The sequence below is a fragment of the Schistocerca nitens genome, chromosome 2 (genome assembly GCF_023898315.1).
Source record: "Schistocerca nitens isolate TAMUIC-IGC-003100 chromosome 2, iqSchNite1.1, whole genome shotgun sequence".
Taxonomy (NCBI): Eukaryota; Metazoa; Arthropoda; class Insecta; order Orthoptera; family Acrididae; genus Schistocerca; species Schistocerca nitens.
The window spans coordinates 281,713,298-281,738,630 of record NC_064615.1 but is presented as its reverse complement, the minus strand read 5'-3'; the positions used below and the strand labels follow the sequence as shown (position 1 = coordinate 281,738,630).

The 25,333-nt window shown below is 45.1% G+C and overlaps 1 protein-coding gene across 1 annotated transcript in view; it reads right to left on the bottom strand.

Annotated features, from left to right (window-relative positions):
* LOC126234368 (uncharacterized) overlaps positions 1–25,333 on the bottom strand; it is a 226,874-nt gene that overhangs the window by 16,360 nt on the left and 185,181 nt on the right. The window contains exon 2 of the mRNA XM_049943055.1: positions 10,322–10,514. Within this exon, the coding sequence (XP_049799012.1) occupies positions 10,322–10,424 (103 nt within the window). The 5' untranslated portion in view covers positions 10,425–10,514. The remainder of the gene's footprint in view (positions 1–10,321; positions 10,515–25,333) is intronic.

Sequence of the window (25,333 nt, the reverse complement as noted above, 5' to 3'; positions counted from 1 at the left end):
GCAACAACTGAAGATTAGGCTTAGTCAGGAGACATAAAAAGAAAATATTAGGGTCGTTAAGAATATGGGAAATATTTGGAAACAAATTAGAGAGAGGACAATTGTCAGACGTGCTGAAGTGCTAAAACACATTCTGTACAGAACACAGACGTGCCATGCTACAGGCTAGACTCATAGATGCTACACAATGATTGCTATAGGATCATCTGGAAAAGGAAATATATTACAACAAAACTTTTAATCATTTGGTTATCTTCTTAGGCATCTAATTTAATAAAAAACATAGTTACATGTTAATACATCATCATCATTTAAACAATTTATTGATGAGTCAAGTGTATTGAATTATTCACATGAAACCATGTGAACTTAATTTAGTAGAGCAAAGTTTGGCAAGTTTCGTTGGTGACATGGTATTTGTATGAGAATTTACTATATATAGTCATTTCCTTTCTTAGATTTATTTGTGATAAACTAAAGGATTTCTTACACTGGATTCAATAAGTGCTTGTATTCTGCACAAATTGTTGAACAACTCGAAGTACTTTTGGTAAATGTTAGTCAAATGTAAACCAAACTTAGGTGACAGCCATTAATTGTTACTGTAATACAAAAAAGTATGTTGTTACGAAAATAGTCAGGAGAGGAAAGTTGGCATCACACGAAGTGGACACTGTGGACTGATAATCAATGTCTAGAAGTGTAGTAGTTTTGTAGTTAACTAGACAAAGTGTGTCAGAATGTATGTTATTGACAGAACTATCCTGTTTTCATTGAGATGTTTCCTGTGGCATGTATGTTATCAACTTCATTTTATGTCGTGATTTATGCACGCTGTGTCATTAGAAGTTGCTTTTTTTAACATAGATCTTTAACAGCTTCAAGGATTTCTGGAAATGGAAGAGAATCACATAAAACCAAAACACACCAATGAAAAAGTTACTTGAAATACATATAAATAACAGCATAACAGGGACAAATGAGGCGTTTCTTTCCTGTGTACCAGTGATAGCGCTATGTAGCTACAAATTCTTAAGTATACTCGGAAAAATGATAACTATTCTGAATCACGGCCAATTCAAGGATCATCCATATACACTGTATATTAAGAACTGAAATATGCTGTTTATGAAGTCGTTTCATTCACCGAAATCTCTTTTGTTGACATTTCTGATGTTATTGTGGAAACTGCACGGGTTCGTATATCTGATTTACTTCAGAAGAATTTATCACGTTCCTTTTTTTAGTAAATGACTGTTTTCAATAGTATTTTATTTCTCAGTATGTAAACAAATATCTATATGCTGAACACTACGCAAAATATTAACGGTTTTGGGAGTGGATTATTAGGCAACATTCCTAAAGTACTGTACATTGGCATAGGCCCTGAACTAGAATGAAATCATTCAACCTCAAACAAAAGAATCTGCTTCACCTTAGTAACTTCTTTGAAGCATCATTTATTAAGTTCAGATTAGTTAAGGAAACCACACTAAGGTAACAAAAGAAATTTATAAAAATATATGATAGCAAAAATGATGAAAAAACCAAAAAATAGTTTCTCTACAAAATTTACAAAATTTTTGAAAAAATGTGGTATAGTGGGTTTCACAGTTGCTGAAAGTTAAATAGCACTCAGTTTTAAAAAAGCAAAAGTTTACAGTAAGCGTCATGCAGAGAGCTCAATTTATTTCACTAGCACTGACATTTAACTCAATTAATTAAAACTTATTCTGAAAATTAGTTAAATTCTTGTTATTGCTCGTAGATTACGTTTTACTTTTTACCTTAGTGGCCCCTTAAGCTCTGATTTTTCTCTCTTCCAATGTTCCAAAACTCGGATGTAAAATTCTGCGCTAGAGTCAAACTGTTACTACTAACTTGAATCTTCATTTTATTAAATTTATTTAAAATGTGTATCATTTTTAGTCAGTATCAGTATAGGAGAATTCGCAGCATAGTTCCTTAGAAGAATCATCATGTTTTAGGAGACAGAGCTTTTAAAAGTCGTTGAGATGAAAGTGGATTGCAGCAAAAGCTTTAGGGGACTTGGCCTAAGTCCCAAGGCAGAGAGAGCAAGCGACCGGGTTTGCGGCACAGAATTTGCCCCGGTTATGCGTTATTTATAAAGTCACTTATCTGGAGGCCAGGCGCTAGCACGTGCTAGCACGCCTGACCTCTACCGGAGGGGCTGCGCAACTCGACGATGGACGCCATTGTAGGCTCAGCGACTCACCATCTGAAACAGGAAACAATCAGCTGTACTAACTAACACGACACTCACTGCCAGGCGCTGGGAGCCACAGCTGGTTCAAGTGGCGCGGACGCGGCCACTGATACAAACACCGTGGTGCTGCCACAGTGAGCGGAAGCAATCTAGAATGCAAGCAGTTTCATTCCGAAGGCAGAATGAGTTTACTATGCCTCCAAAGCTATTTACCAACAAGGGAACCTTGTACAAAATGCTGCAGAGGATATGAAAATAACAATACTGCAGTGAAGGAAACAAGAATAGTTCTGAAATCCTTTCTATGAATAGCGTGCATTTCAAAATTCATCAGTTGCTGCTCAAAAAGGGAAATGCAAAATAAATCAGTATGATTCATCATTTTAAAAATAAGATTAAAATCTGAAATATTTTCGTGGACAATGCTCTTACAGACTGGAATTGCCTGCGTAAATAAAGAATTTTACCAGCAGTTCAAGACGGTAATACGACATTTTTCAAAGAATTCTGTACTATCTGTCAATCGATTTCCTTTAAAGAAAGTGAACTAGGACGTTGGCTTCATTACTGCCGCCAGGAATTTTGATAAATTTAACGTAAAATGATCTATGTTACATGTAACTGTTGCACTTATAGGCGATGTAGTACCTGTGTAATTTTCAAACGGAGCATGAGACACAAATGATTATTGCATAATAAATTTCTCTAGATAAACGAGAGTCAGAAACATCAGTAAAATGGACGATGCCTATACTTCACGATTCATAGTATTAATGAGTATGCTCTCGAAGTGTCACGCTTCATTTAAAAATTATACTGATTTTATGTGAGCTGAACTGTTATGATGTAGTTATATCCTTTGTGGGGATATGGGGAATGTACGAGTAGCAGGTAAAATTTCGGGGTGCTGAATGAGGCTGTCGATTCTTCGCCTTCGAGACCATACCAAACAGCCGCCACGCACAAGACAAAATTACAGTCTCATATTAGGACAAAGAACTGGGTTAAAGCGTGTATTTTGTTAGTAGTTATTAAAGTGCCCTTCAACCTCTTCGTTGTGTCATCATGTACGGCAATTCATGTTCATTGTTAATTTCTTCGTACGTCAGTCATTAGATGAGTGATTTTGTCAATGGCTGGAGTAGAGTAGTGTCCAACAATTATCTTGTGAAGGTTTCACTCGAGAAAGGAATGTCTAAGAGAGTTTCGTGGAGCGTCTGCTGGTGACGGAAAAGTGTGACAGCCCGTGAGTCGAGCCCAGACCCGCTGCTGTCGTGAGCAGCCTCCTTAATCAGTAACGCCACTCTAGCATGTCTCCGAGCCCGTCTAAGATTGGCATTGCATCCCCTGTTACTTCAGAAATTCGCAATGAGAATGTTCACTCACATAGTCTGAAACAACAGCACTGTTGAGGTAATGGATTTTGTTGAGGAGCTTGACTTATCATAGGAGTATACACCCATTAAAAATTCACGAGTATGAAATATGATCAATGGGTATAAAGTTATGAAATCAGTGACGTGGAATGATATTAGTGAAATCTTTGAGAACTGCTAAGTCTGCGACGTAAGAAGCATATTGTTTTAGAAACGAAATCTTTGTGAGGAAAAAATTAGAACTGACTTCACCTGCTCTTTGCGAATCCATGCTTTATGTGTATAGCCTATAATGAGCACGCCTCCAGCGAATTTCATGCATAAAATCTCCATTAAGTCGTACTGCACAGCTTTGTTAAGGGGGGTGGGACGTCAAACGGACCGACTTGGAGCAGGAGAGGCACCGCAGCACATTTTAATTTGCACTGCCTATACTTTTACAAATAATTTCATAAAACTTTGTCAGCATGACCAGGAAGGATTCAGAATTCACACTCATAGCAGTGGAAGTTCGAAAACATAACGAAGTAATTTTTTTTACATGTGAAATTTCATCATTTTTTTCACTTACTAATGGCAGCACTTGTTGCTATAGGTACACTTTTCTTCATAAGTAAGACATTCTTCGATGAATTTTGCACAGCATACAAACCATACTTAAAGGTGTATGAAACTCTAGAATTTTCCACATCTATAAAAAACTGTGGTAAAAATTCAGGTAATTAACTATAAAATTTGTGTTTTTCCTAAACATGAAGTTTAAAATATAACAGCTCATTCGTTTTTTCATAAATTAAATAAATTCTAAAGTTTCATACACCTGTAAGTATGGTGTGTATGCTGTGCAAAATTCATCGAAGAGTCTCTCTAACTTATGAAGAAAAGTGTACCTATAGCAACAAATGCAGCCATTGGTAAGTGAAAAAATTATGAAATATTACATGTGGAAAAAATTATTTTCTTATGTTTTCGAACTTCCACTGAAATGAGTGTGAATTCTGAATCCTTCCTGGTCATGCTGACAAAGTTTTATGAATTTACTTGTAAAAGTATAGGCACTGCAAATTAAAGTGTTCTGCGGTGCCTCTCCTGCTCCAAGTCGGCCCCTCTTAATGTAAAACCACCGCAATCTGCTAGAAACTTTAATTTTGGTGCAACTTATTTCGACAATAAATTTATTGTCCGTCAGGATTTAAAATTGTGATAGTGTATATCACACTTCTACAAAATGTAAATCCATTAAACATCTATTTATCTCTGGAATATGACACGGCTTCATCAAAAAGATATATGATAAATATGTGTGACATGCACTGTACCAAATTTTGATGTCTGCCCGACGATGAATTTAATGTTGAAGCTAGTTGCACAAGAGTCGAAATTTATAACAGCTTTACAATCAACTGAAATCTAAGTCATGTAGCATAATCCCTACGAAATCCTAAGCCAGGATCTTCCGAGAGATACCTCGGTCCACTGGTCAGATATAATTGGAAGAAATGTCGTTAACAATCAAAGTGTGTGTTGTGCCTGAAGGCGTGCACAGACTACCTAACGCGACTGCTCGCATAAAGCAGAAAATTCGAGTTAGAAACTCTGTTTGGCACAAGATGTCGGTGTCGACGTCATAATTACATCAACCAAGCCTGAGAGTATCCGACGGCCGATGACAACCGACGGGGAACTTCAGTGCCGTACCTATTTAGGTCTTTGTCCCCAGACGATTCAACGACTGAAGACACAGAGAACTATCGGCTTCGCTCTGAATTACTAGAACAGGATGTGAATAATAGCGTTGTGATTCCATCCGTCTAGAAGGAAGTGACGCTAGCAATGAAGAAGTTGAACAGGAAGAAAGCACCAAGGCCTGCTAGAATATGACAGGTATATTTGTTTGGTAAATGCCAAAGTATAGGAAAAGCTTCTGTGCCGTCGCTTAGGGACCTCAGACAGGTAGTAAACATGAGCCTCCTGCAATACGGTTTCAGACGAGGAAAATCCGCCGACGAGTTAAATCATTTAATGAATATTGTGAATACCTCACAAAACATATATTTTATAGGCATAGTGATTGATATAGCTGGGGCGTTTGATAATTTGTTGTGGCCTGCCCTGTTCAAAAGACCGAAACAGACGCATTGTGACAGTTGTGTCTACAGCAGTGTACGAGATTGTTAGAACGACAGGCAGGTGTGATTAGAATGTCCTAGGAAGGCTGACCGTAGAGTTCTGTTCGTGGACCAAAGTTCTATGATATTGTCATAGTATCATTGCTGAACCACCGGCCGCTGTGGCCGAGCTGTTCTAGGCACCTCAGTCCGGAACCGCGCTGCTGCTACGGTCGCAGGTTCGAATCCCGCCTCGGACATGGATGTGTGTGATGTCCTTAGGTTAGTTAGGTTTAAGTAGTACTAAGTCTAGGTGACTCATGACCACAGATGTTGAGTCCTATAGTGCTTAGAGCCATTGCTGAACCTGCTTCAAACTATAAAAAACACTGCAGGCTTCACCACCTACGCAGACGATGCAAGGAATCTGGGACAGGGCAGAAACAGGGAGAAGAAACTACCAGTTAGTTCCTAAGAAAGAACAAAAATGGAATGTGTGTGAATTCCTTAGGACCAAACTGCTGAGGTCATCGGTCCCTAGACTTACACACTACTTAAACTAACTAACGCTAAGAACAACACACACACCCATGGTCGAGGCAGGACTCGAACCTCCTGCGGGAGGGACCACGCAGTCCGTGACATGGCGCCTCAAACCGCACGGCCATTCCGCGCGGCTAACAAAAATGATATACTTCCTTCTGACCAAAGGCTCTACACACTGATGAGAAAAAAATATTATTATGACCACCTGCTTAATACACTCCTGGAAATTGAAATAAGAACACCGTGAATTCATTGTCCCAGGAAGGGGAAACTTTATTGACACATTCCTGGGGTCAGATACATCACATGATCACACTGACAGAACCACAGGCACATAGACACAGGCAACAGAGCATGCACAATGTCGGCACTAGTACAGTGTATATCCACCTTTCGCAGCAATGCAGGCTGCTATTCGCCCATGGAGACGATCGTAGAGATGCTGGATGTAGTCCTGTGGAACGGCTTGCCATGCCATTTCCACCTGGCGCCTCAGTTGGACCAGCGTTCGTGCTGGACGTGCAGACCGCGTGAGACGACGCTTCATCCAGTCCCAAACATGCTCAATGGGGGACAGATCCGGAGATCTTGCTGGTCAGGGTAGTTGACGTACACCTTCTAGAGCACGTTGGGTGGCACGGGATACATGCGGACGTGCATTGTCCTGTTGGAACAGCATGTTCCCTTGCCGGTCTAGGAATGGTAGAACGATGGGTTCGATGACGGTTTGGATGTACCGTGCACTATTCAGTGTCCCCTCGACGATCACCAGTGGTGTACGGCCAGTGTAGGAGATCGCTCCCCACACCATGATGCCGGGTGTTGGTCCTGTGTGCCTCGGTCGTATGCAGTCCTGATTGTGGCGCTCACCTGCACGGCGCCAAACACTCATACGACCATCATTGGCACCAAGGCAGAAGCGACTCTCATCGCTGAAGACGACACGTCTCCATTCGTCCCTCCATTCACGCCTGTCGCGACACCACTGGAGGCGGGCTGCACGATGTTGGGGCGTGAGCGGAAGACGGCCTAACGGTGTGCGGGACCGTAGCCCAGCTTCATGGAGACGGTTGCGAATGGTCCTCGCCGATACCCCAGGAGCAACAGTGTGCCTAATTTGCTGGGAAGTGGCGGTGCGGTCCCCTACGGCACTGCGTAGGATCCTACGGTCTTGGCGTGCATCCGTGCGTCGCTGCGGTCCGGTCCCAGGTCGACGGGCACGTGCACCTTCCGCCGACCACTGGCGACAACATCGATGTACTGTGGAGACCTCACGCCCCACGTGTTGAGCAATTCGGCGGTACGTCCACCCGGCCTCCCGCATGCCCACTATACGCCCTTGCTCAAAGTCCGTCAACTGCACATACGGTTCACATCCACGCTGTCGCGGCATGCTACCAGTGTTAAAGACTGCGATGGAGCTCCGTATGCCACGGCAAACTGGCTGACACTGACGGCGGCGGTGCACAAATGCTGCGCAGCTAGCGCCATTCGACGGCCAACACTGCGGTTCCTGGTGTGTCCGCTGTCCGTGCGTGTGATCATTGCTTGTACAGCCCTCTCGCAGTGTCCGGAGCAAGTATGGTGGATCTGACACACCGGTGTCAATGTGTTCTTTTTTCCATTTCCAGGAGTGTAGTTTGTTTGTCCGTCTTAGAAACGAATTATATCTCTTTTTCTGCGCAACAGGATTGAGGCAGTTTGTTGGTAGGTTCGTGGAGGAATGTGGCATTAGATGTCCTCGCACGGGTCATGTAATTTGTGAAAATTACGGGCCGCTGATTTGCGTACGCAGTGATGGCGCCCGATAGCGACCCAGATGGGTTCCATTGGATTTACATCACGCGAATTTGGTCGCTGAGACATCAAAGTGAGTTGACTATAGGGCTTCTGAAACCACTGTAGCACGGTTCTGGCTCCGAGACACGAACATTTATACTGCTGGAAGATGAAATCGCCGTCGGGTAAGACATCAAGCATGAAGCAATGTATGTGGTTCGTAGCTGTCATCGTGTCTTCGATTGCAACCACAGGTCCTAGGCAAGCGCCGTACTGCTCCCATCAGCCTGCATCCCTGGCCGCAGCACGTTTCGAGCTTGCGGAGACGACCATCGACCTAGTACAGCAAACACTTGATTCACCCAAAGGGCTGACACGTTTCTACTGATCTACGGTCGAATCCCGATGATCCCGTGCCCACTGCAGTCGTAATTGACGATGCCGTTGGGTCAACATGTGAATACGCAGGGTCTGCTGCGGAGTTCTACGTTCAACAACGCACGATGAACGATGTGCTCCGAAACATTTACGTGTGCCCCAGAATTGCGCTCTTTCGGCAGAGATGCCACAGATTACCATCTATCCTAGTTTACGCTTTAAACAAGCCTCCGAACCCTACCTTCTGCTCTGTCCTTCTACCTCTTTCCGATGATACGACAGTAGCATGTGAAAATTCAACCAGCTTCGCCATTTTCGAGGTACCCATTCACAGGCTCTACGTAATAATAATCTGCCCTTTCTGAAAGTCGCTTATCGCAATGAATTTCTCCATTTGCAGCTCATATGATCGCTAGGGTGATCCCCTCTCCTTGTCTACTCCTCCTATAAACTTTTGTTACCGCGTCCAGTGTCGAGTTGGACGGTAGTCATAATGTTGTTGGCTTATCAGTATACACTACCGTCGAGACATGGTCCACAGAGCATATCCCAGCTACTTCCTAAAAATACAACAGCGCACCACAGACACTTGTGAAGGGGGAGCATTCGGGCACCCCGGATCACATCACATAAGAATGTGCCATGAGACAAGGTGTTGGAGACCAAGCCAGGAACGCATTTGTAAATGCAACAGTCTTTAATATAATAAGGAATGAGAAACTGTGGCATAATCTGAAATCGCTGACACCTAAAATATCAGACTGTGAACTGCAAACCAACATGGCTTTCAGAAAACGAAGAAGAGGGCATACTCCACCCACAGCAATCTTATGGAAGCATTGAGGAGATGAGCCTCGGGGGACCAGGAAGGATATCCTGAGACCTTGTCAGTTGGCAGCCAACCTCTACACCTCGGGGAGCACAGCAGCCTAAACCCTGTGAATCCTGAGGTGTACCTCAGGGTGTCTGAGCTTACCATCCAGACAAATGAGAAATCCAGTGTGGTTCTGATACCAAGTACAGTAGTGCAGTTTAATGCAGTGTAGTGCAGCGTTGTATAGTAGTGTAGTCCGGAATTATAAATTTAAAAAATTGTGACCTACCACTGCTGCATAGTGTAAAAGAGCAATAGTTGGTGCCAACTGGATTCCAGATGAAATATATCTGTGCACTAGACAGGCAAATGGTACATATTTTTAGTAATTATTGTTCCTTTCTATGTAGATATTCTATGTAGATTTTCCCCTTAAATATCATAAATCTTAGTTATTACTAACACATTTCAAATTTTGTTAAGGTATTACGTGCTATATTTATGCCAGTTCAAGTACAATATTCGGTCTGTTCTTTTACACAGAATAAAAACTAAAAGCAAATACCAGATAAATAAATAAATAAATAAACAACGTCTTCATTAAAGTGCAGATTCAGTATTACTGGACGAATTTCACTGATGTCATTAAATATCCTCATTCTATGCTAATTTTCCTCTTCCCGACAGGTTCCTGGTCTCGTTCAGAACATTAATTTGGGAGTTCAAAGTAGAGCATACACCGTTATTGGGCGAAAGATCCCTTTTGGAACCAGTCCCTTAAAGTGTGGTTAAGGCATTTCTTTGCGATGTTCTTCCTTCCTGTAGGGCTAATGGCGCGAGTTTTTCAGGAGAGATCAATTGAAGATTTGCGAGTAGGAACGAGGGACAACCTGAACTGACTGGATAGCTAACTCTGCCAGAGCACTGCCCACGAGAAACGAAGTACCGGGTTTGAGACCCAGTCTAAAAAATGACAAACTCTTGAGAACTTAAAAAAGAAAATTAAGTGCTGGCTATAGTATCAGCTGATACTTGTCTCACTGTAGCTTTTAGGAGCGAATAAACATTTGAGGAGTAGTGAGCGCGCACTCACCGTTCTGAAGGTTGGAGAAGATCCCCACCTTTCCCGCGACCCGGCCGCCTACCGGCATGATAGCGATGGCGGCCTGCAACACAGAGAGCGCCCACGCCGCCATCAGCGCTGAGCGCAGAGCCGACTCCGCGACGCAGCGAGCAGCGATCAACTAGCTGCTGAGCCGAGCTGAGCTGAGCCGAGCCGAGCCGAGCTGCAACACCAAGCGACGCGCCACGCGGCCCACGTCAGTCCAGTCGCCGTGTCGCCGTCCGCCCTCCGCACCCCAGCCGCAACACCGAGCGCAGCGTAGCAGCGAGCGCCAAGCGGCGGCAGCAGCAGCGGCGGCGGCAGCCAGGCAGGGAGCAGCAGGAAGCGGCAGCGCCTGGCGGGTAGGCTACACTCTCAGCAGCAGCGTCCGTCGCGTTGTGAGCCGACAGGCGAATACCCGGCCTTCTCACCGGCAGAAAATGTTGCCGGTTTTCGTGGATTGTGTGAGGCGTAAAGTAATCCTAGCTCCACCTGAGTCAGTATATTTTGAATTTAATTTACTTTAATTTGTTTAGCAGTTTCCCTCTAATCTTAAGTATTTAGAAAGAGTCGTACCTTACTTATTTTATCGTCTCTTTATCCTTCTCATCTTGTCTATACCCAGTCTCGTCTACAGTCTCTTTTATACATTCCAATATTTGTGTAATGTCCTTATTTTCTCTCTCTATTTGTTCCATATGAAAATGTCTAGATGTTGTCCTCAATTTATAATTCACATTTCAAAAGAAAAGAAAAATAATAAACTAACAATTCCTAGAATCAGCTGAAGACTCAGTTTTTGGAGCAGATGAAGAGAAGCATCGACGGACAGCGAAAGATATCAACAGAACACTAAGAATGGCGACGTGTACTTCTCATAAATTAAATAAATATTTCAGAACTAAGATTCCAATTAGCGTAAATTGGAAAGTTTATAGATTGAGTTTGCATTGTTTATATAGGGCAATGACACATGACCTTCAAGTGTGAAAACAGTACATACACTGAGCGTTGCATGATGGGAATTACTAGGAGAAACAGAAAAGCAGAAAGATGAAAGAGGGAAAAACTGGACTCGAAGACGTAAACATGACTTCATATCGACATGAAGTATTTTGGGACATTATTCAGGTGAGTGAATATCACAGCTTTTGATGTTGTTTGTTCTACTCCAAGAGAGGAGAATAGAAGCAGGAGCCGATTAGAAAGAACGTAGTTGGGCAGAATCAAAAACTCTTCGAGGCTCAATCCTTAAACCAAACGTAACATAAAAAACCTGTTAGTTCCGTTCAAATGATTTTAATCGTATGAATTTGTGATGACGTTAATATTTAAATGATTAGTGTATGCTGCATTGCTGCAACATGTGTCCCATGCATATGATAAAACCTGATAAGGAGGAGGTACCCTAAATATTTTGTGAGTTGGCGTACATGGAAGCTAATTCTCTGCAAGTCACACAAAGTGTCTCTTGCAATCAGTTAGCGTCTTTTTAAAGCTAATATTTGCAATCGTGGGCATATTTCCTTTCACTTTCGGTACGCCATCACGAAATAGTCCATATGTAACTGGATAGGGTCCCTAAAGCTGTGGCATGGGGTCGCAACGTAAGCACCATCACCGCCTACAGTTATTTCGAAAGTCAGTCCGCATGCCACTCCTCGAGGAGCTTTCCGTTCGTACGTCGTCACGAAGTCGTCGTAGAAGCTGTTTATTTCCTTAATCTCGGGTGTGGACAACTGCAGGCAGCTATTACGTAACAAGCAACACACAGAGCCAGCTCTACGTAGCGGGTAGGTCTACATAGAAGCGTCTGACTTGGTGCAGGCAGGATCGACTTACCGTCACATGCAGTAAACACCGATCGTGTTTTCTTCTTCGATACTCGGTACTGAACTACTCTTGTATCTCCGTCTGACAAGTGTTGACGGACAATGCTTATTCCTTATTGTGACCTCTTATTTTAATGTAAACAGTTTAAAAGGAATTGGAAGTAATTCACACAATTTTACGTATGTGTCACCAGCATTGATTTTAGTAGAATTTTTAAGTGTATGTAGTGTTCAAATATTAGGAGTGACATCGAAGAAAACTGTCTAACTACACATAATGAATATGCTATCACAAAGTGTAGTTGTTAAGTAAAACAACTAGCTTCTACTCGTAGGAAGTAATTAATGTGAAGAATTTGATTTCATATTGCAAAATTTTCGTAAGGCTTTCCTCACACCATGTAGTTAGTTAAATAGCGTGTCAATAGGATACCGTCTCAGTTACACGTTTTCTTGTCAACCTACTTTGTATTTGTTCATTTCCAGTATTTGAACAACTGTCTGTTTACAGTCTTCAGAATTTCCGTGTCCTAATTAAAGACAGCCATTCAATTGAGCAAGCTATTCTCTGAATTCGGTCAGCTCGGCATAACTTCCTAAGTTTTTCCGCCTAACGACGTTTTTGAACATTTTGTAACGGGGCCTTATCGTTACGAGCGAGGTTCGAATTGTGTACTGGCTGATGAAGCCATTCCATCTAGTAAGTCTCTGGTTGCAGCAGCAGTGCAGGAATAGACGTGAAAAAGCACAACACTGACGAAAAGTCATTCCACGTCTACTATTTTGCACTATTCGTCGAAGTTTTCTTACTGTGACACCACATCGATCTTACTCCAGCCAATTCCTTTTTGCTCCCATTCCTGTAATACCCTCGTGATATTTGAGAAAACTGGATGTGTTATTTTGAGATAAAGGCATTAGCAGTAGAGAGGAAGTACTTACAGGCTTAATCAGAGCAACTCAATTCGACTGAAGGCAAAAATAAAAAATGAGAAACGGTTATATTTCACACAGACAACAAACTATCGAACTATTCGTGTTACTTGTTTGATGAGGTGCTACGGTATTTGCAAGAATGAACTGGTTTGCTTTCAGAGCGTGTTGGCGTCAAAGTTTTCAGCAGGAAGAGACGTCTCTGCTTTAAGCGGCGCCGCTGTGTCGCAGGCAGTGGGCGGTGGAGTGGGGGAGGGGGAGGGAGAGGGAGGTGGTGGTGGTGGGGGGATGCTCCCCTCCCGCCCCGACAGTCATTCCAGAGGCCGGGACCGCGGCTCCACGGAAGGAAGGAAGCATTCCATCGCGGCCGCAAGGCCAGTTTCTGCCGCGGGGATAGTTGTGGCGTGCTTGTCACAACAAACATTTGTGATTTTTTTCACTGCTGTAATTACCGTATATAAACATTACTCATTACTGTAATAAAGATGGATAACAAATAATACAACTTACAAAAGATATTTTGCATGCAAATAAAGTTTTAGTCGAATTAAGTTGTGAAGAAAGAATGTGTTTTTAGGAAGAATGACGCCATCTTCAAAGCAAAGAGTTCACCTGAAACTTTCTGTTTTCTCTTCCATCATCTGTTTGGTTCACTTTGAGCATATCGCAGGTGGAGGAAAATGAAGAGAAGACTGTCGCTCGAAATTTAAAAACTCTAAGGATCATCTCCGCAGTTATTCTTTATTTATTTTACTTTACACGTCTAGGACCAAATTGAGGAGCAAAGCTCCGTAGTCATGGAACATGTCAGTGCTTGAAATTACAACAGTAAAGTAATAACGAATAAAATAAAATGTATACGAATTTTAAAAAGAAGTCAAGCTATAAGTTTATGTAAGTGCAATCAACAATATAACACAGGAACCAGTTTACCTTTTCAAGGAACCTGTCGACAGAATAGAAGGAGTGATCCATGAGACAACTACACAGTTTTAATTTGAAATCGCGTGGATTACTGCTAAGATTTTTCGTATCTTATGGTAGCTTATTGAAAATGGACAGCAGAGTACTGCACGCCTTCTTGCACAAGAGTCAAGGAAGTGCGATCCAAATGCAGACTGGATTTCTGCCTAGTATTAACTCAGTTCTAGTTGATAATTCTTGGATATAAGCTGATGTTAATATGAAACAACAGTAGAGAATATATGTATTGAGAGATCAATGTCAGAATACGTAGAGGTCGAGAAGATGTTCGCGAACTTACACCACTTATTGCCCTAACCGCCCGTTTCTGAGGCAAAAATACCCTTTAAGAATGCAAAGAGTTACCCCAAAATATAGTATCATACGTCATAATGGAATGAACATATGAACAGTAGATTACGGTTCATGTCGAGCTATCACTTACTTCAGATAATGTTGTAATAGAGAAAATGGTAGCCAAGAAACTGAACATGGGCGTTCCACGACAGTTTACAGTGTATAAAATTCTTCTCGGGTATGCAGCCGGATCATGACGTCTTCAAGACACAATATTTCTGCGGTCCAACTGTCCGCCATCATGAGGTGAGAGCGCTGGTGCACAATCTCGCCGGAACTGACTTCCCAGCGCAAGCGGCAGCCCATATATAGGCCGCAGAAGGCCCACAACGCGTGCGCGAAAAGGTGCCGTAGCTGCCCTCTAGTGCAGTGAACATGCCGCGCCGCCGGTGGTGGAAAGAGGCGAAATCGAGATATCGCTGTCAAAAATAAAAGAAAATTAAAAATTTCTATTCCGACGATTGAGACGCAGACCGTTGTTTTTTAATGTCGGATAACACCGGGTCCCAAGTCTTACTTAAAAGATAGCCCTTGTCCCTATTAATAAGATTGTCAGATAAACGAATCTCTATTGATTCTTTTAAAATACACTCCCAATATCGAGATGCAGGGGCAACCATTTGTGTCGCATCATATTGCATTCTGTGTCCCTGGGTGAGACAGTGCTCCGCCACTGCGGATTTCTCGGGTTGAAGCAGCCGTGTGTGCCGCTGATGCTCAACACATCGGTCCTGAATGGTCCGGATCGTCTGACCAATGTAAGCCTTCCCACAGTGGCAAGGGATCTTGTATACACCGGGCTTCCTCAACCCCAAGTCATCCTTAACAGAGCCAAGAAACGCTCTAAGCTTGGCCGGCGGACGAAAAATACTTTTGATGTCATATCTTTTTAGAATTCTTCCTATCTTCGAGGAAATGCTCGCAGAAATATTGTGTCTTGAAGACGTCATGATCCGGCTGCGTACCCGAGAAGAATTTTATAAATTATTACGCCGGGAAAGCCTTCGTAGTCACATCAGAAGCCTCTACGGGGAGGAGATGGTGGAACTCGTGAAGAAGTTTGATAAACTTCGTAAGAAGAAGGGCAAGTTGCTGAGTGCCCTCGCCTTTTTGCTGAGATGCCGCGATGGAAGAGTGATACCTAAGTTTGCCAGATTTGTGCATTTTATTGATACGAAAACGGCCAACAACATCAAGAAGCGTGCCAGTTTCGCCTTAGTCAAGGAGCGTATTCGCTTCACTCGAAGACAACTGGATCTCATATCCAAGGATTTACTTTTCGTGCACTTGGAGTTATCGTCGCTGCTGTCGGATGCATCCTGGGAATGGGTGGATAGTTCTTCTTGGGCACTATCAGATTGGACGCATAGGAGCTCCGTCAGGAAACAGTCTTCTAAGTTTCAACGGCTTTGTTCTCAACCTATGATATCTGATGACGACACCCGTCGACGGACAGTGATTAACCTCACGAGTAAAGAACTGGACGACGCTACACTGTCAGTGTTGGAGAAAGGCCTGAATTTTGCCCCTACACCGAGGAATGTGCCTATCACCGAATTCATCTGTGCAGTCGAACAAGCAGTGTCCAACCTTTCGGAGGGCCAAGCTGAAGAGATTAGGCAAGAGGTCTCACATACATTGCGGCGGGCGCCGCCTCCACGGAGTAACATCTCCTCTCTCGAAAGGGCAGCCGTCCGATCCATTAGAGAAGACGAGGATCTGATAGTTCTACCAGCCGACAAAGGCAACGCAACGGTTCTTCTGTCACGTGATGACTATCTGGGAAAGATGGATCTCTTACTTGAGGACTCAGCATACAGAACATTGCAGGACGACCCAACTGAACGGATAAAACGTAAGACGCTTTCACTGTTGAAGAAGAGTTCTTTACCTGACGACGTTCTCAAAAAACTTCGTCCTGGTGCTGCCGTGCCACCGAGACTATACGGCCTACCCAAGATTCATAAGAAAGGGGTCCCGCTTCGTCCGATCGTGAGTAACTTGGGTGCTCCTACCTACAATCTAGCCAAGTATTTAGCATCTGTTCTTGGCCCTCACGTCGGTAAATGCGAACATCACATTCCCAATTCTATGGTGTTTATTCAGAGATTGAAGTCCTTGTCTCTTAGTCCCTGCGATTTGCTTGTGAGCTTTGATGTCGTGTCGCTTTTTACCCGGGTTCCTCTGGAAGAATCCTTGCAATTAATTGGTGAGAAACTGGATGAGGACACAACCAGGCTTTGTCGCCACGTGCTGACGTCAACGTACTTTTTATTCAATGACAAATATTTTGAACAGACTGACGGAGTGGCTATGGGGAGCCCACTGTCCCCAATAGTCGCCAACCTTTTTATGGAAGATTTGGAGGACATGGCGCTGAAGACGGCGTCCTTAAAACCAACCTGTTTTTGGAGGTACGTTGACGACACGTTTATGGTGTGGCCTCATGGGAGAGAGGCTCTTGACCGCCTCCTAGATCATTTTAATTCCCTGCATCCTAGCATCAAGTTTACCATGGAGGTGGAAAGTGATGGAAAGCTTCCGTTTCTGGATGTTCTGGTGTACAGAAAGGATGATGGGACACTGGGACACAGTGTTTATCGAAAGCCTACGCACACGGACCGGTACCTGCATGCTTCTAGCTGTCATCCATCGTTCCAGCGTACAGGGGTCCTGCGAACGTTGGCGAGAAGAGCCTATGCCATTTCAGATGGAGAAAGCTTGACACAAGAATTGGACCACCTTAAGGTTGTGTTCAAGCAGAATGGCTATACAGATAAACAGATCCGTCGTGCTTTCCAGTTTGGACCATCGCCTGAACCACCAGAAGATACCTGCAAATCGGTGGCTTTTCTGCCTTTTGCTGGGAGCATTTCCTCGAAGATAGGAAGAATTCTAAAAAGATATGACATCAAAAGTATTTTTCGTCCGCCGGCCAAGCTTAGAGCGTTTCTTGGCTCTGTTAAGGATGACTTGGGGTTGAGGAAGCCCGGTGTATACAAGATCCCTTGCCACTGTGGGAAGGCTTACATTGGTCAGACGATCCGGACCATTCAGGACCGATGTGTTGAGCATCAGCGGCACACACGGCTGCTTCAACCCGAGAAATCCGCAGTGGCGGAGCACTGTCTCACCCAGGGACACAGAATGCAATATGATGCGACACAAATGGTTGCCCCTGCATCTCGATATTGGGAGTGTATTTTAAAAGAATCAATAGAGATTCGTTTATCTGACAATCTTATTAATAGGGACAAGGGCTATCTTTTAAGTAAGACTTGGGACCCGGTGTTATCCGACATTAAAAAACAACGGTCTGCGTCTCAATCGTCGGAATAGAAATTTTTAATTTTCTTTTATTTTTGACAGCGATATCTCGATTTCGCCTCTTTCCACCACCGGCGGCGCGGCATGTTCACTGCACTAGAGGGCAGCTACGGCACCTTTTCGCGCACGCGTTGTGGGCCTTCTGCGGCCTATATATGGGCTGCCGCTTGCGCTGGGAAGTCAGTTCCGGCGAGATTGTGCACCAGCGCTCTCACCTGATGATGGCGGACAGTTGGACCGCAGAAATATTGTGTCTTGAAGACGTCATGATCCGGCTGCATACCCGAGAAGAATTTTATAAATTATTACGCCGGGAAAGCCTTCGTAGTCACATCAGAAGCCTCTACGGGGAGGAGATGGTGGAACTCGTGAAGAAGTTTGATAAACTTCGTAAGAAGAAGGGCAAGTTGCTGAGTGCCCTCGCCTTTTTGCTGAGATGCCGCGATGGAAGAGTGATACCTAAGTTTGCCAGATTTGTGCATTTTATTGATACGAAAACGGCCAACAACATCAAGAAGCGTGCCAGTTTCGCCTTAGTCAAGGAGCGTATTCGCTTCACTCGAAGACAACTGGATCTCATATCCAAGGATTTACTTTTCGTGCACTTGGAGTTATCGTCGCTGCTGTCGGATGCATCCTGGGAATGGGTGGATAGTTCTTCTTGGGCACTATCAGATTGGACGCATAGGAGCTCCGTCAGGAAACAGTCTTCTAAGTTTCAACGGCTTTGTTCTCAACCTATGATATCTGATGACGACACCCGTCGACGGACAGTGATTAACCTCACGAGTAAAGAACTGGACGACGCTACACTGTCAGTGTTGGAGAAAGGCCTGAATTTTGCCCCTACACCGAGGAATGTGCCTATCACCGAATTCATCTGTGCAGTCGAACAAGCAGTGTCCAACCTTTCGGAGGGCCAAGCTGAAGAGATTAGGCAAGAGGTCTCACATACATTGCGGCGGGCGCCGCCTCCACGGAGTAACATCTCCTCTCTCGAAAGGGCAGCCGTCCGATCCATTAGAGAAGACGAGGATCTGATAGTTCTACCAGCCGACAAAGGCAACGCAACGGTTCTTCTGTCACGTGATGACTATCTGGGAAAGATGGATCTCTTACTTGAGGACTCAGCATACAGAACATTGCAGGACGACCCAACTGAACGGATAAAACGTAAGACGCTTTCACTGTTGAAGAAGAGTTCTTTACCTGACGACGTTCTCAAAAAACTTCGTCCTGGTGCTGCCGTGCCACCGAGACTATACGGCCTACCCAAGATTCATAAGAAAGGGGTCCCGCTTCGTCCGATCGTGAGTAACTTGGGTGCTCCTACCTACAATCTAGCCAAGTATTTAGCATCTGTTCTTGGCCCTCACGTCGGTAAATGCGAACATCACATTCCCAATTCTATGGTGTTTATTCAGAGATTGAAGTCCTTGTCTCTTAGTCCCTGCGATTTGCTTGTGAGCTTTGATGTCGTGTCGCTTTTTACCCGGGTTCCTCTGGAAGAATCCTTGCAATTAATTGGTGAGAAACTGGATGAGGACACAACCAGGCTTTGTCGCCACGTGCTGACGTCAACGTACTTTTTATTCAATGACAAATATTTTGAACAGACTGACGGAGTGGCTATGGGGAGCCCACTGTCCCCAATAGTCGCCAACCTTTTTATGGAAGATTTGGAGGACATGGCGCTGAAGACGGCGTCCTTAAAACCAACCTGTTTTTGGAGGTACGTTGACGACACGTTTATGGTGTGGCCTCATGGGAGAGAGGCTCTTGACCGCCTCCTAGATCATTTTAATTCCCTGCATCCTAGCATCAAGTTTACCATGGAGGTGGAAAGTGATGGAAAGCTTCCGTTTCTGGATGTTCTGGTGTACAGAAAGGATGATGGGACACTGGGACACAGTGTTTATCGAAAGCCTACGCACACGGACCGGTACCTGCATGCTTCTAGCTGTCATCCATCGTTCCAGCGTACAGGGGTCCTGCGAACGTTGGCGAGAAGAGCCTATGCCATTTCAGATGGAGAAAGCTTGACACAAGAATTGGACCACCTTAAGGTTGTGTTCAAGCAGAATGGCTATACAGATAAACAGATCCGTCGTGCTTTCCAGTTTGGACCATCGCCTGAACCACCAGAAGATACCTGCAAATCGGTGGCTTTTCTGCCTTTTGCTGGGAGCATTTCCTCGAAGATAGGAAGAATTCAAAAAAGATATGACATCAAAAGTATTGACAAACTGCCTATTGGCTTCTGTCTCGGGTTCTTCGGCCGACGTTCATCTAATGATTTTTCTGACGTTTCGCCAGCACGAGTGGCTGGCATTGTCAAAGCTTCACCCTCCATTGCCGGTGGTGAACTGGAGCCGAGCTCGCGAGCGCAGGCTATATGTACCTGGCGCGCCAACGTCCGAGGGCTTCTCCGCGGTCATTTCCGGTGCGGTTCTCCTCTTGCTACCTGTGACGGTCGTTCGCTGCAGTACGGGAAGCCAGGATCCGTTGACCTTAAGGCTTTCCTCTTTCTTGTTCAAACTGTTCGCGTGTTTTTGTATTTCTACAGCTTCTCTGAACAAGCGCGTGTGATAGTGCTTCTCTACAGCCAGAACTTCCATGTCGGCGAATTTTATTACATGGTCGGTCTCATTCAGTGCGTGCTCTGCCACGGCCGATTTCTCCACCTGCCCCAACCTGCAATGTCGCTTATGCTCTTTGATCCTGGTGTTAATGGATCGTCCAGTCATTCCGACATAAACTTTTCCGCATGTGCATGGTATGCGGTATATTCCCGACATTGCAAGTGGGTCCCTTTTCTCCTTCGCCGATCTAAGACACTCTTTGATCTTCCTTGTCGGTTTGAAAATCGTCTTTACGCCATGTTTGCGCAATATACGGCCGATTCTGTCCGTCACTCTGGGAATGTATGGCAGAAAGGCCGTACCCGACAATTCTTTTTCCGGTTCCTTACTTCGCCGAGGGTTGGGCTCTGTTACACTTCGGCAAATGCCGGGATGGTTCCTTTGAAAGGGCACGGCCGACTTCCTTCCCAATCCTTCCCTAACCCGAGCTTGCGCTCCGTCTCTAATGACCTCGTTGTCGACGGGACGTTAAACACTAACCACCACCACCACCATCTGTTACACTTCTAATATAATTTGTGGAGTAACCATTGCTCCTCAGGACAGTTTCCAGGTGTTGCATTTCTCGTTTGAGGTGTTGCGGCTCACATATTCGTCCTGCTCTCGTTACGAGCGTACTGATCATGCCTCTTTTCTGGCTCGGGTGGTGGTTTGACAGTTTGTGCAGGTATCGGTCCGTGTGAGTCGGTTTTCGATACACGCTGTGTCCCTGATCTTCGCCGTCCCTTGTGACCAGAACATCTAGAAATGGCAGTTTCTTGTCCTTTTCTACTTCCATGGTAAATGTTATGTTGGCATGGAGGCTGTTCAAGTGTCTTAGGAAGTCACTGAGCTGTTCTTCACCATGGCTCCACACCACGAAAGTATCATCGACGTACCTGTACCACACCTTAGGTTTGTAAGTCGCCGAGTCCAGTGCCTGTGCTTCGAATTGTTCCATGAAGAAGTTGGCCACCACTGGACTGAGAGGACTAACCATGGCGACGCCTTCCAGCTGTTCGTAGAAATCGCCATTCCACGTGAAATAGCTCGTGGTGAGACATGCATGGAAGAGCTTTCTGATGTCTAGCGGAAAAAAGGAACCGATGTGCTCCAGAGCGTCACTGAGTGGCACATTCGTAAATAACGAAACAACATCAAAGCTGACCAGGATGTCGTTTGGTGCAAGTTTCAGTTTCTTCAGCTTCTCAATGAAATGTCCTGAGTCCTTAATGTATGTGTCGGTCTTCCCCACGTGTGGCTGGAGCAGAGAGGCCAAGTGTTTTGCCAATTTATATGTCGGTGATCCAGGAGCGCTAACGATCGGTCTCAGTGGAACGTTGTTCTTATGGATCTTGGGTAATCCATACAGCCGAGGTGGTAGGGCTTCTGTGTTGCGCAGGTTTCTCTGTATGTCCGCCGGCAGAGAAGACGCCTTGATTAATCGATTCGTATTCCGTGTGATACATATAGCCTGCGCTCGCGAGCTCGGCTCCAGTTCACCACCGGCAATGGAGGGTGAAGCTTTGACAATGCCAGCCACTCGTGCTGGCGAAACGTCAGAAAAATCATTAGATGAACGTCGGCCGAAGAACCCGAGACAGAAGCCAATAGGCAGTTTGTCAACAAGTGGCCACGAAAGCCTCAACAATTTTGTATCAAAAGTATTTTTCGTCCGCCGGCCAAGCTTAGAGCGTTTCTTGGCTCTGTTAAGGATGACTTGGGGTTGAGGAAGCCCGGTGTATACAAGATCCCTTGCCACTGTGGGAAGGCTTACATTGGTCAGACGATCCGGACCATTCAGGACCGATGTGTTGAGCATCAGCGGCACACACGGCTGCTTCAACCCGAGAAATCCGCAGTGGCGGAGCACTGTCTCACCCAGGGACACAGAATGCAATATGATGCGACACAAATGGTTGCCCCTGCATCTCGATATTGGGAGTGTATTTTAAAAGAATCAATAGAGATTCGTTTATCTGACAATCTTATTAATAGGGACAAGGGCTATCTTTTAAGTAAGACTTGGGACCCGGTGTTATCCGACATTAAAAAACAACGGTCTGCGTCTCAATCGTCGGAATAGAAATTTTTAATTTTCTTTTATTTTTGACAGCGATATCTCGATTTCGCCTCTTTCCACCACCGGCGGCGCGGCATGTTCACTGCACTAGAGGGCAGCTACGGCACCTTTTCGCGCACGCGTTGTGGGCCTTCTGCGGCCTATATATGGGCTGCCGCTTGCGCTGGGAAGTCAGTTCCGGCGAGATTGTGCACCAGCGCTCTCACCTGATGATGGCGGACAGTTGGACCGCAGAAATATTGTGTCTTGAAGACGTCATGATCCGGCTGCATACCCGAGAAGAATTTTATAAATTATTACGCCGGGAAAGCCTTCGTAGTCACATCAGAAGCCTCTACGGGGAGGAGATGGTGGAACTCGTGAAGAAGTTTGATAAACTTCGTAAGAAGAAGGGCAAGTTGCTGAGTGCCCTCGCCTTTTTGCTGAGATGCCGCGATGGAAGAGTGATACCTAAGTTTGCCAGATTTGTGCATTTTATTGATACGAAAACGGCCAACAACATCAAGAAGCGTGCCAGTTTCGCCTTAGTCAAGGAGCGTATTCGCTTCACTCGAAGACAACTGGATCTCATATCCAAGGATTTACTTTTCGTGCACTTGGAGTTATCGTCGCTGCTGTCGGATGCATCCTGGGAATGGGTGGATAGTTCTTCTTGGGCACTATCAGATTGGACGCATAGGAGCTCCGTCAGGAAACAGTCTTCTAAGTTTCAACGGCTTTGTTCTCAACCTATGATATCTGATGACGACACCCGTCGACGGACAGTGATTAACCTCACGAGTAAAGAACTGGACGACGCTACACTGTCAGTGTTGGAGAAAGGCCTGAATTTTGCCCCTACACCGAGGAATGTGCCTATCACCGAATTCATCTGTGCAGTCGAACAAGCAGTGTCCAACCTTTCGGAGGGCCAAGCTGAAGAGATTAGGCAAGAGGTCTCACATACATTGCGGCGGGCGCCGCCTCCACGGAGTAACATCTCCTCTCTCGAAAGGGCAGCCGTCCGATCCATTAGAGAAGACGAGGATCTGATAGTTCTACCAGCCGACAAAGGCAACGCAACGGTTCTTCTGTCACGTGATGACTATCTGGGAAAGATGGATCTCTTACTTGAGGACTCAGCATACAGAACATTGCAGGACGACCCAACTGAACGGATAAAACGTAAGACGCTTTCACTGTTGAAGAAGAGTTCTTTACCTGACGACGTTCTCAAAAAACTTCGTCCTGGTGCTGCCGTGCCACCGAGACTATACGGCCTACCCAAGATTCATAAGAAAGGGGTCCCGCTTCGTCCGATCGTGAGTAACTTGGGTGCTCCTACCTACAATCTAGCCAAGTATTTAGCATCTGTTCTTGGCCCTCACGTCGGTAAATGCGAACATCACATTCCCAATTCTATGGTGTTTATTCAGAGATTGAAGTCCTTGTCTCTTAGTCCCTGCGATTTGCTTGTGAGCTTTGATGTCGTGTCGCTTTTTACCCGGGTTCCTCTGGAAGAATCCTTGCAATTAATTGGTGAGAAACTGGATGAGGACACAACCAGGCTTTGTCGCCACGTGCTGACGTCAACGTACTTTTTATTCAATGACAAATATTTTGAACAGACTGACGGAGTGGCTATGGGGAGCCCACTGTCCCCAATAGTCGCCAACCTTTTTATGGAAGATTTGGAGGACATGGCGCTGAAGACGGCGTCCTTAAAACCAACCTGTTTTTGGAGGTACGTTGACGACACGTTTATGGTGTGGCCTCATGGGAGAGAGGCTCTTGACCGCCTCCTAGATCATTTTAATTCCCTGCATCCTAGCATCAAGTTTACCATGGAGGTGGAAAGTGATGGAAAGCTTCCGTTTCTGGATGTTCTGGTGTACAGAAAGGATGATGGGACACTGGGACACAGTGTTTATCGAAAGCCTACGCACACGGACCGGTACCTGCATGCTTCTAGCTGTCATCCATCGTTCCAGCGTACAGGGGTCCTGCGAACGTTGGCGAGAAGAGCCTATGCCATTTCAGATGGAGAAAGCTTGACACAAGAATTGGACCACCTTAAGGTTGTGTTCAAGCAGAATGGCTATACAGATAAACAGATCCGTCGTGCTTTCCAGTTTGGACCATCGCCTGAACCACCAGAAGATACCTGCAAATCGGTGGCTTTTCTGCCTTTTGCTGGGAGCATTTCCTCGAAGATAGGAAGAATTCTAAAAAGATATGACATCAAAAGTATTTTTCGTCCGCCGGCCAAGCTTAGAGCGTTTCTTGGCTCTGTTAAGGATGACTTGGGGTTGAGGAAGCCCGGTGTATACAAGATCCCTTGCCACTGTGGGAAGGCTTACATTGGTCAGACGATCCGGACCATTCAGGACCGATGTGTTGAGCATCAGCGGCACACACGGCTGCTTCAACCCGAGAAATCCGCAGTGGCGGAGCACTGTCTCACCCAGGGACACAGAATGCAATATGATGCGACACAAATGGTTGCCCCTGCATCTCGATATTGGGAGTGTATTTTAAAAGAATCAATAGAGATTCGTTTATCTGACAATCTTATTAATAGGGACAAGGGCTATCTTTTAAGTAAGACTTGGGACCCGGTGTTATCCGACATTAAAAAACAACGGTCTGCGTCTCAATCGTCGGAATAGAAATTTTTAATTTTCTTTTATTTTTGACAGCGATATCTCGATTTCGCCTCTTTCCACCACCGGCGGCGCGGCATGTTCACTGCACTAGAGGGCAGCTACGGCACCTTTTCGCGCACGCGTTGTGGGCCTTCTGCGGCCTATATATGGGCTGCCGCTTGCGCTGGGAAGTCAGTTCCGGCGAGATTGTGCACCAGCGCTCTCACCTCATGATGGCGGACAGTTGGACCGCAGAAATATTG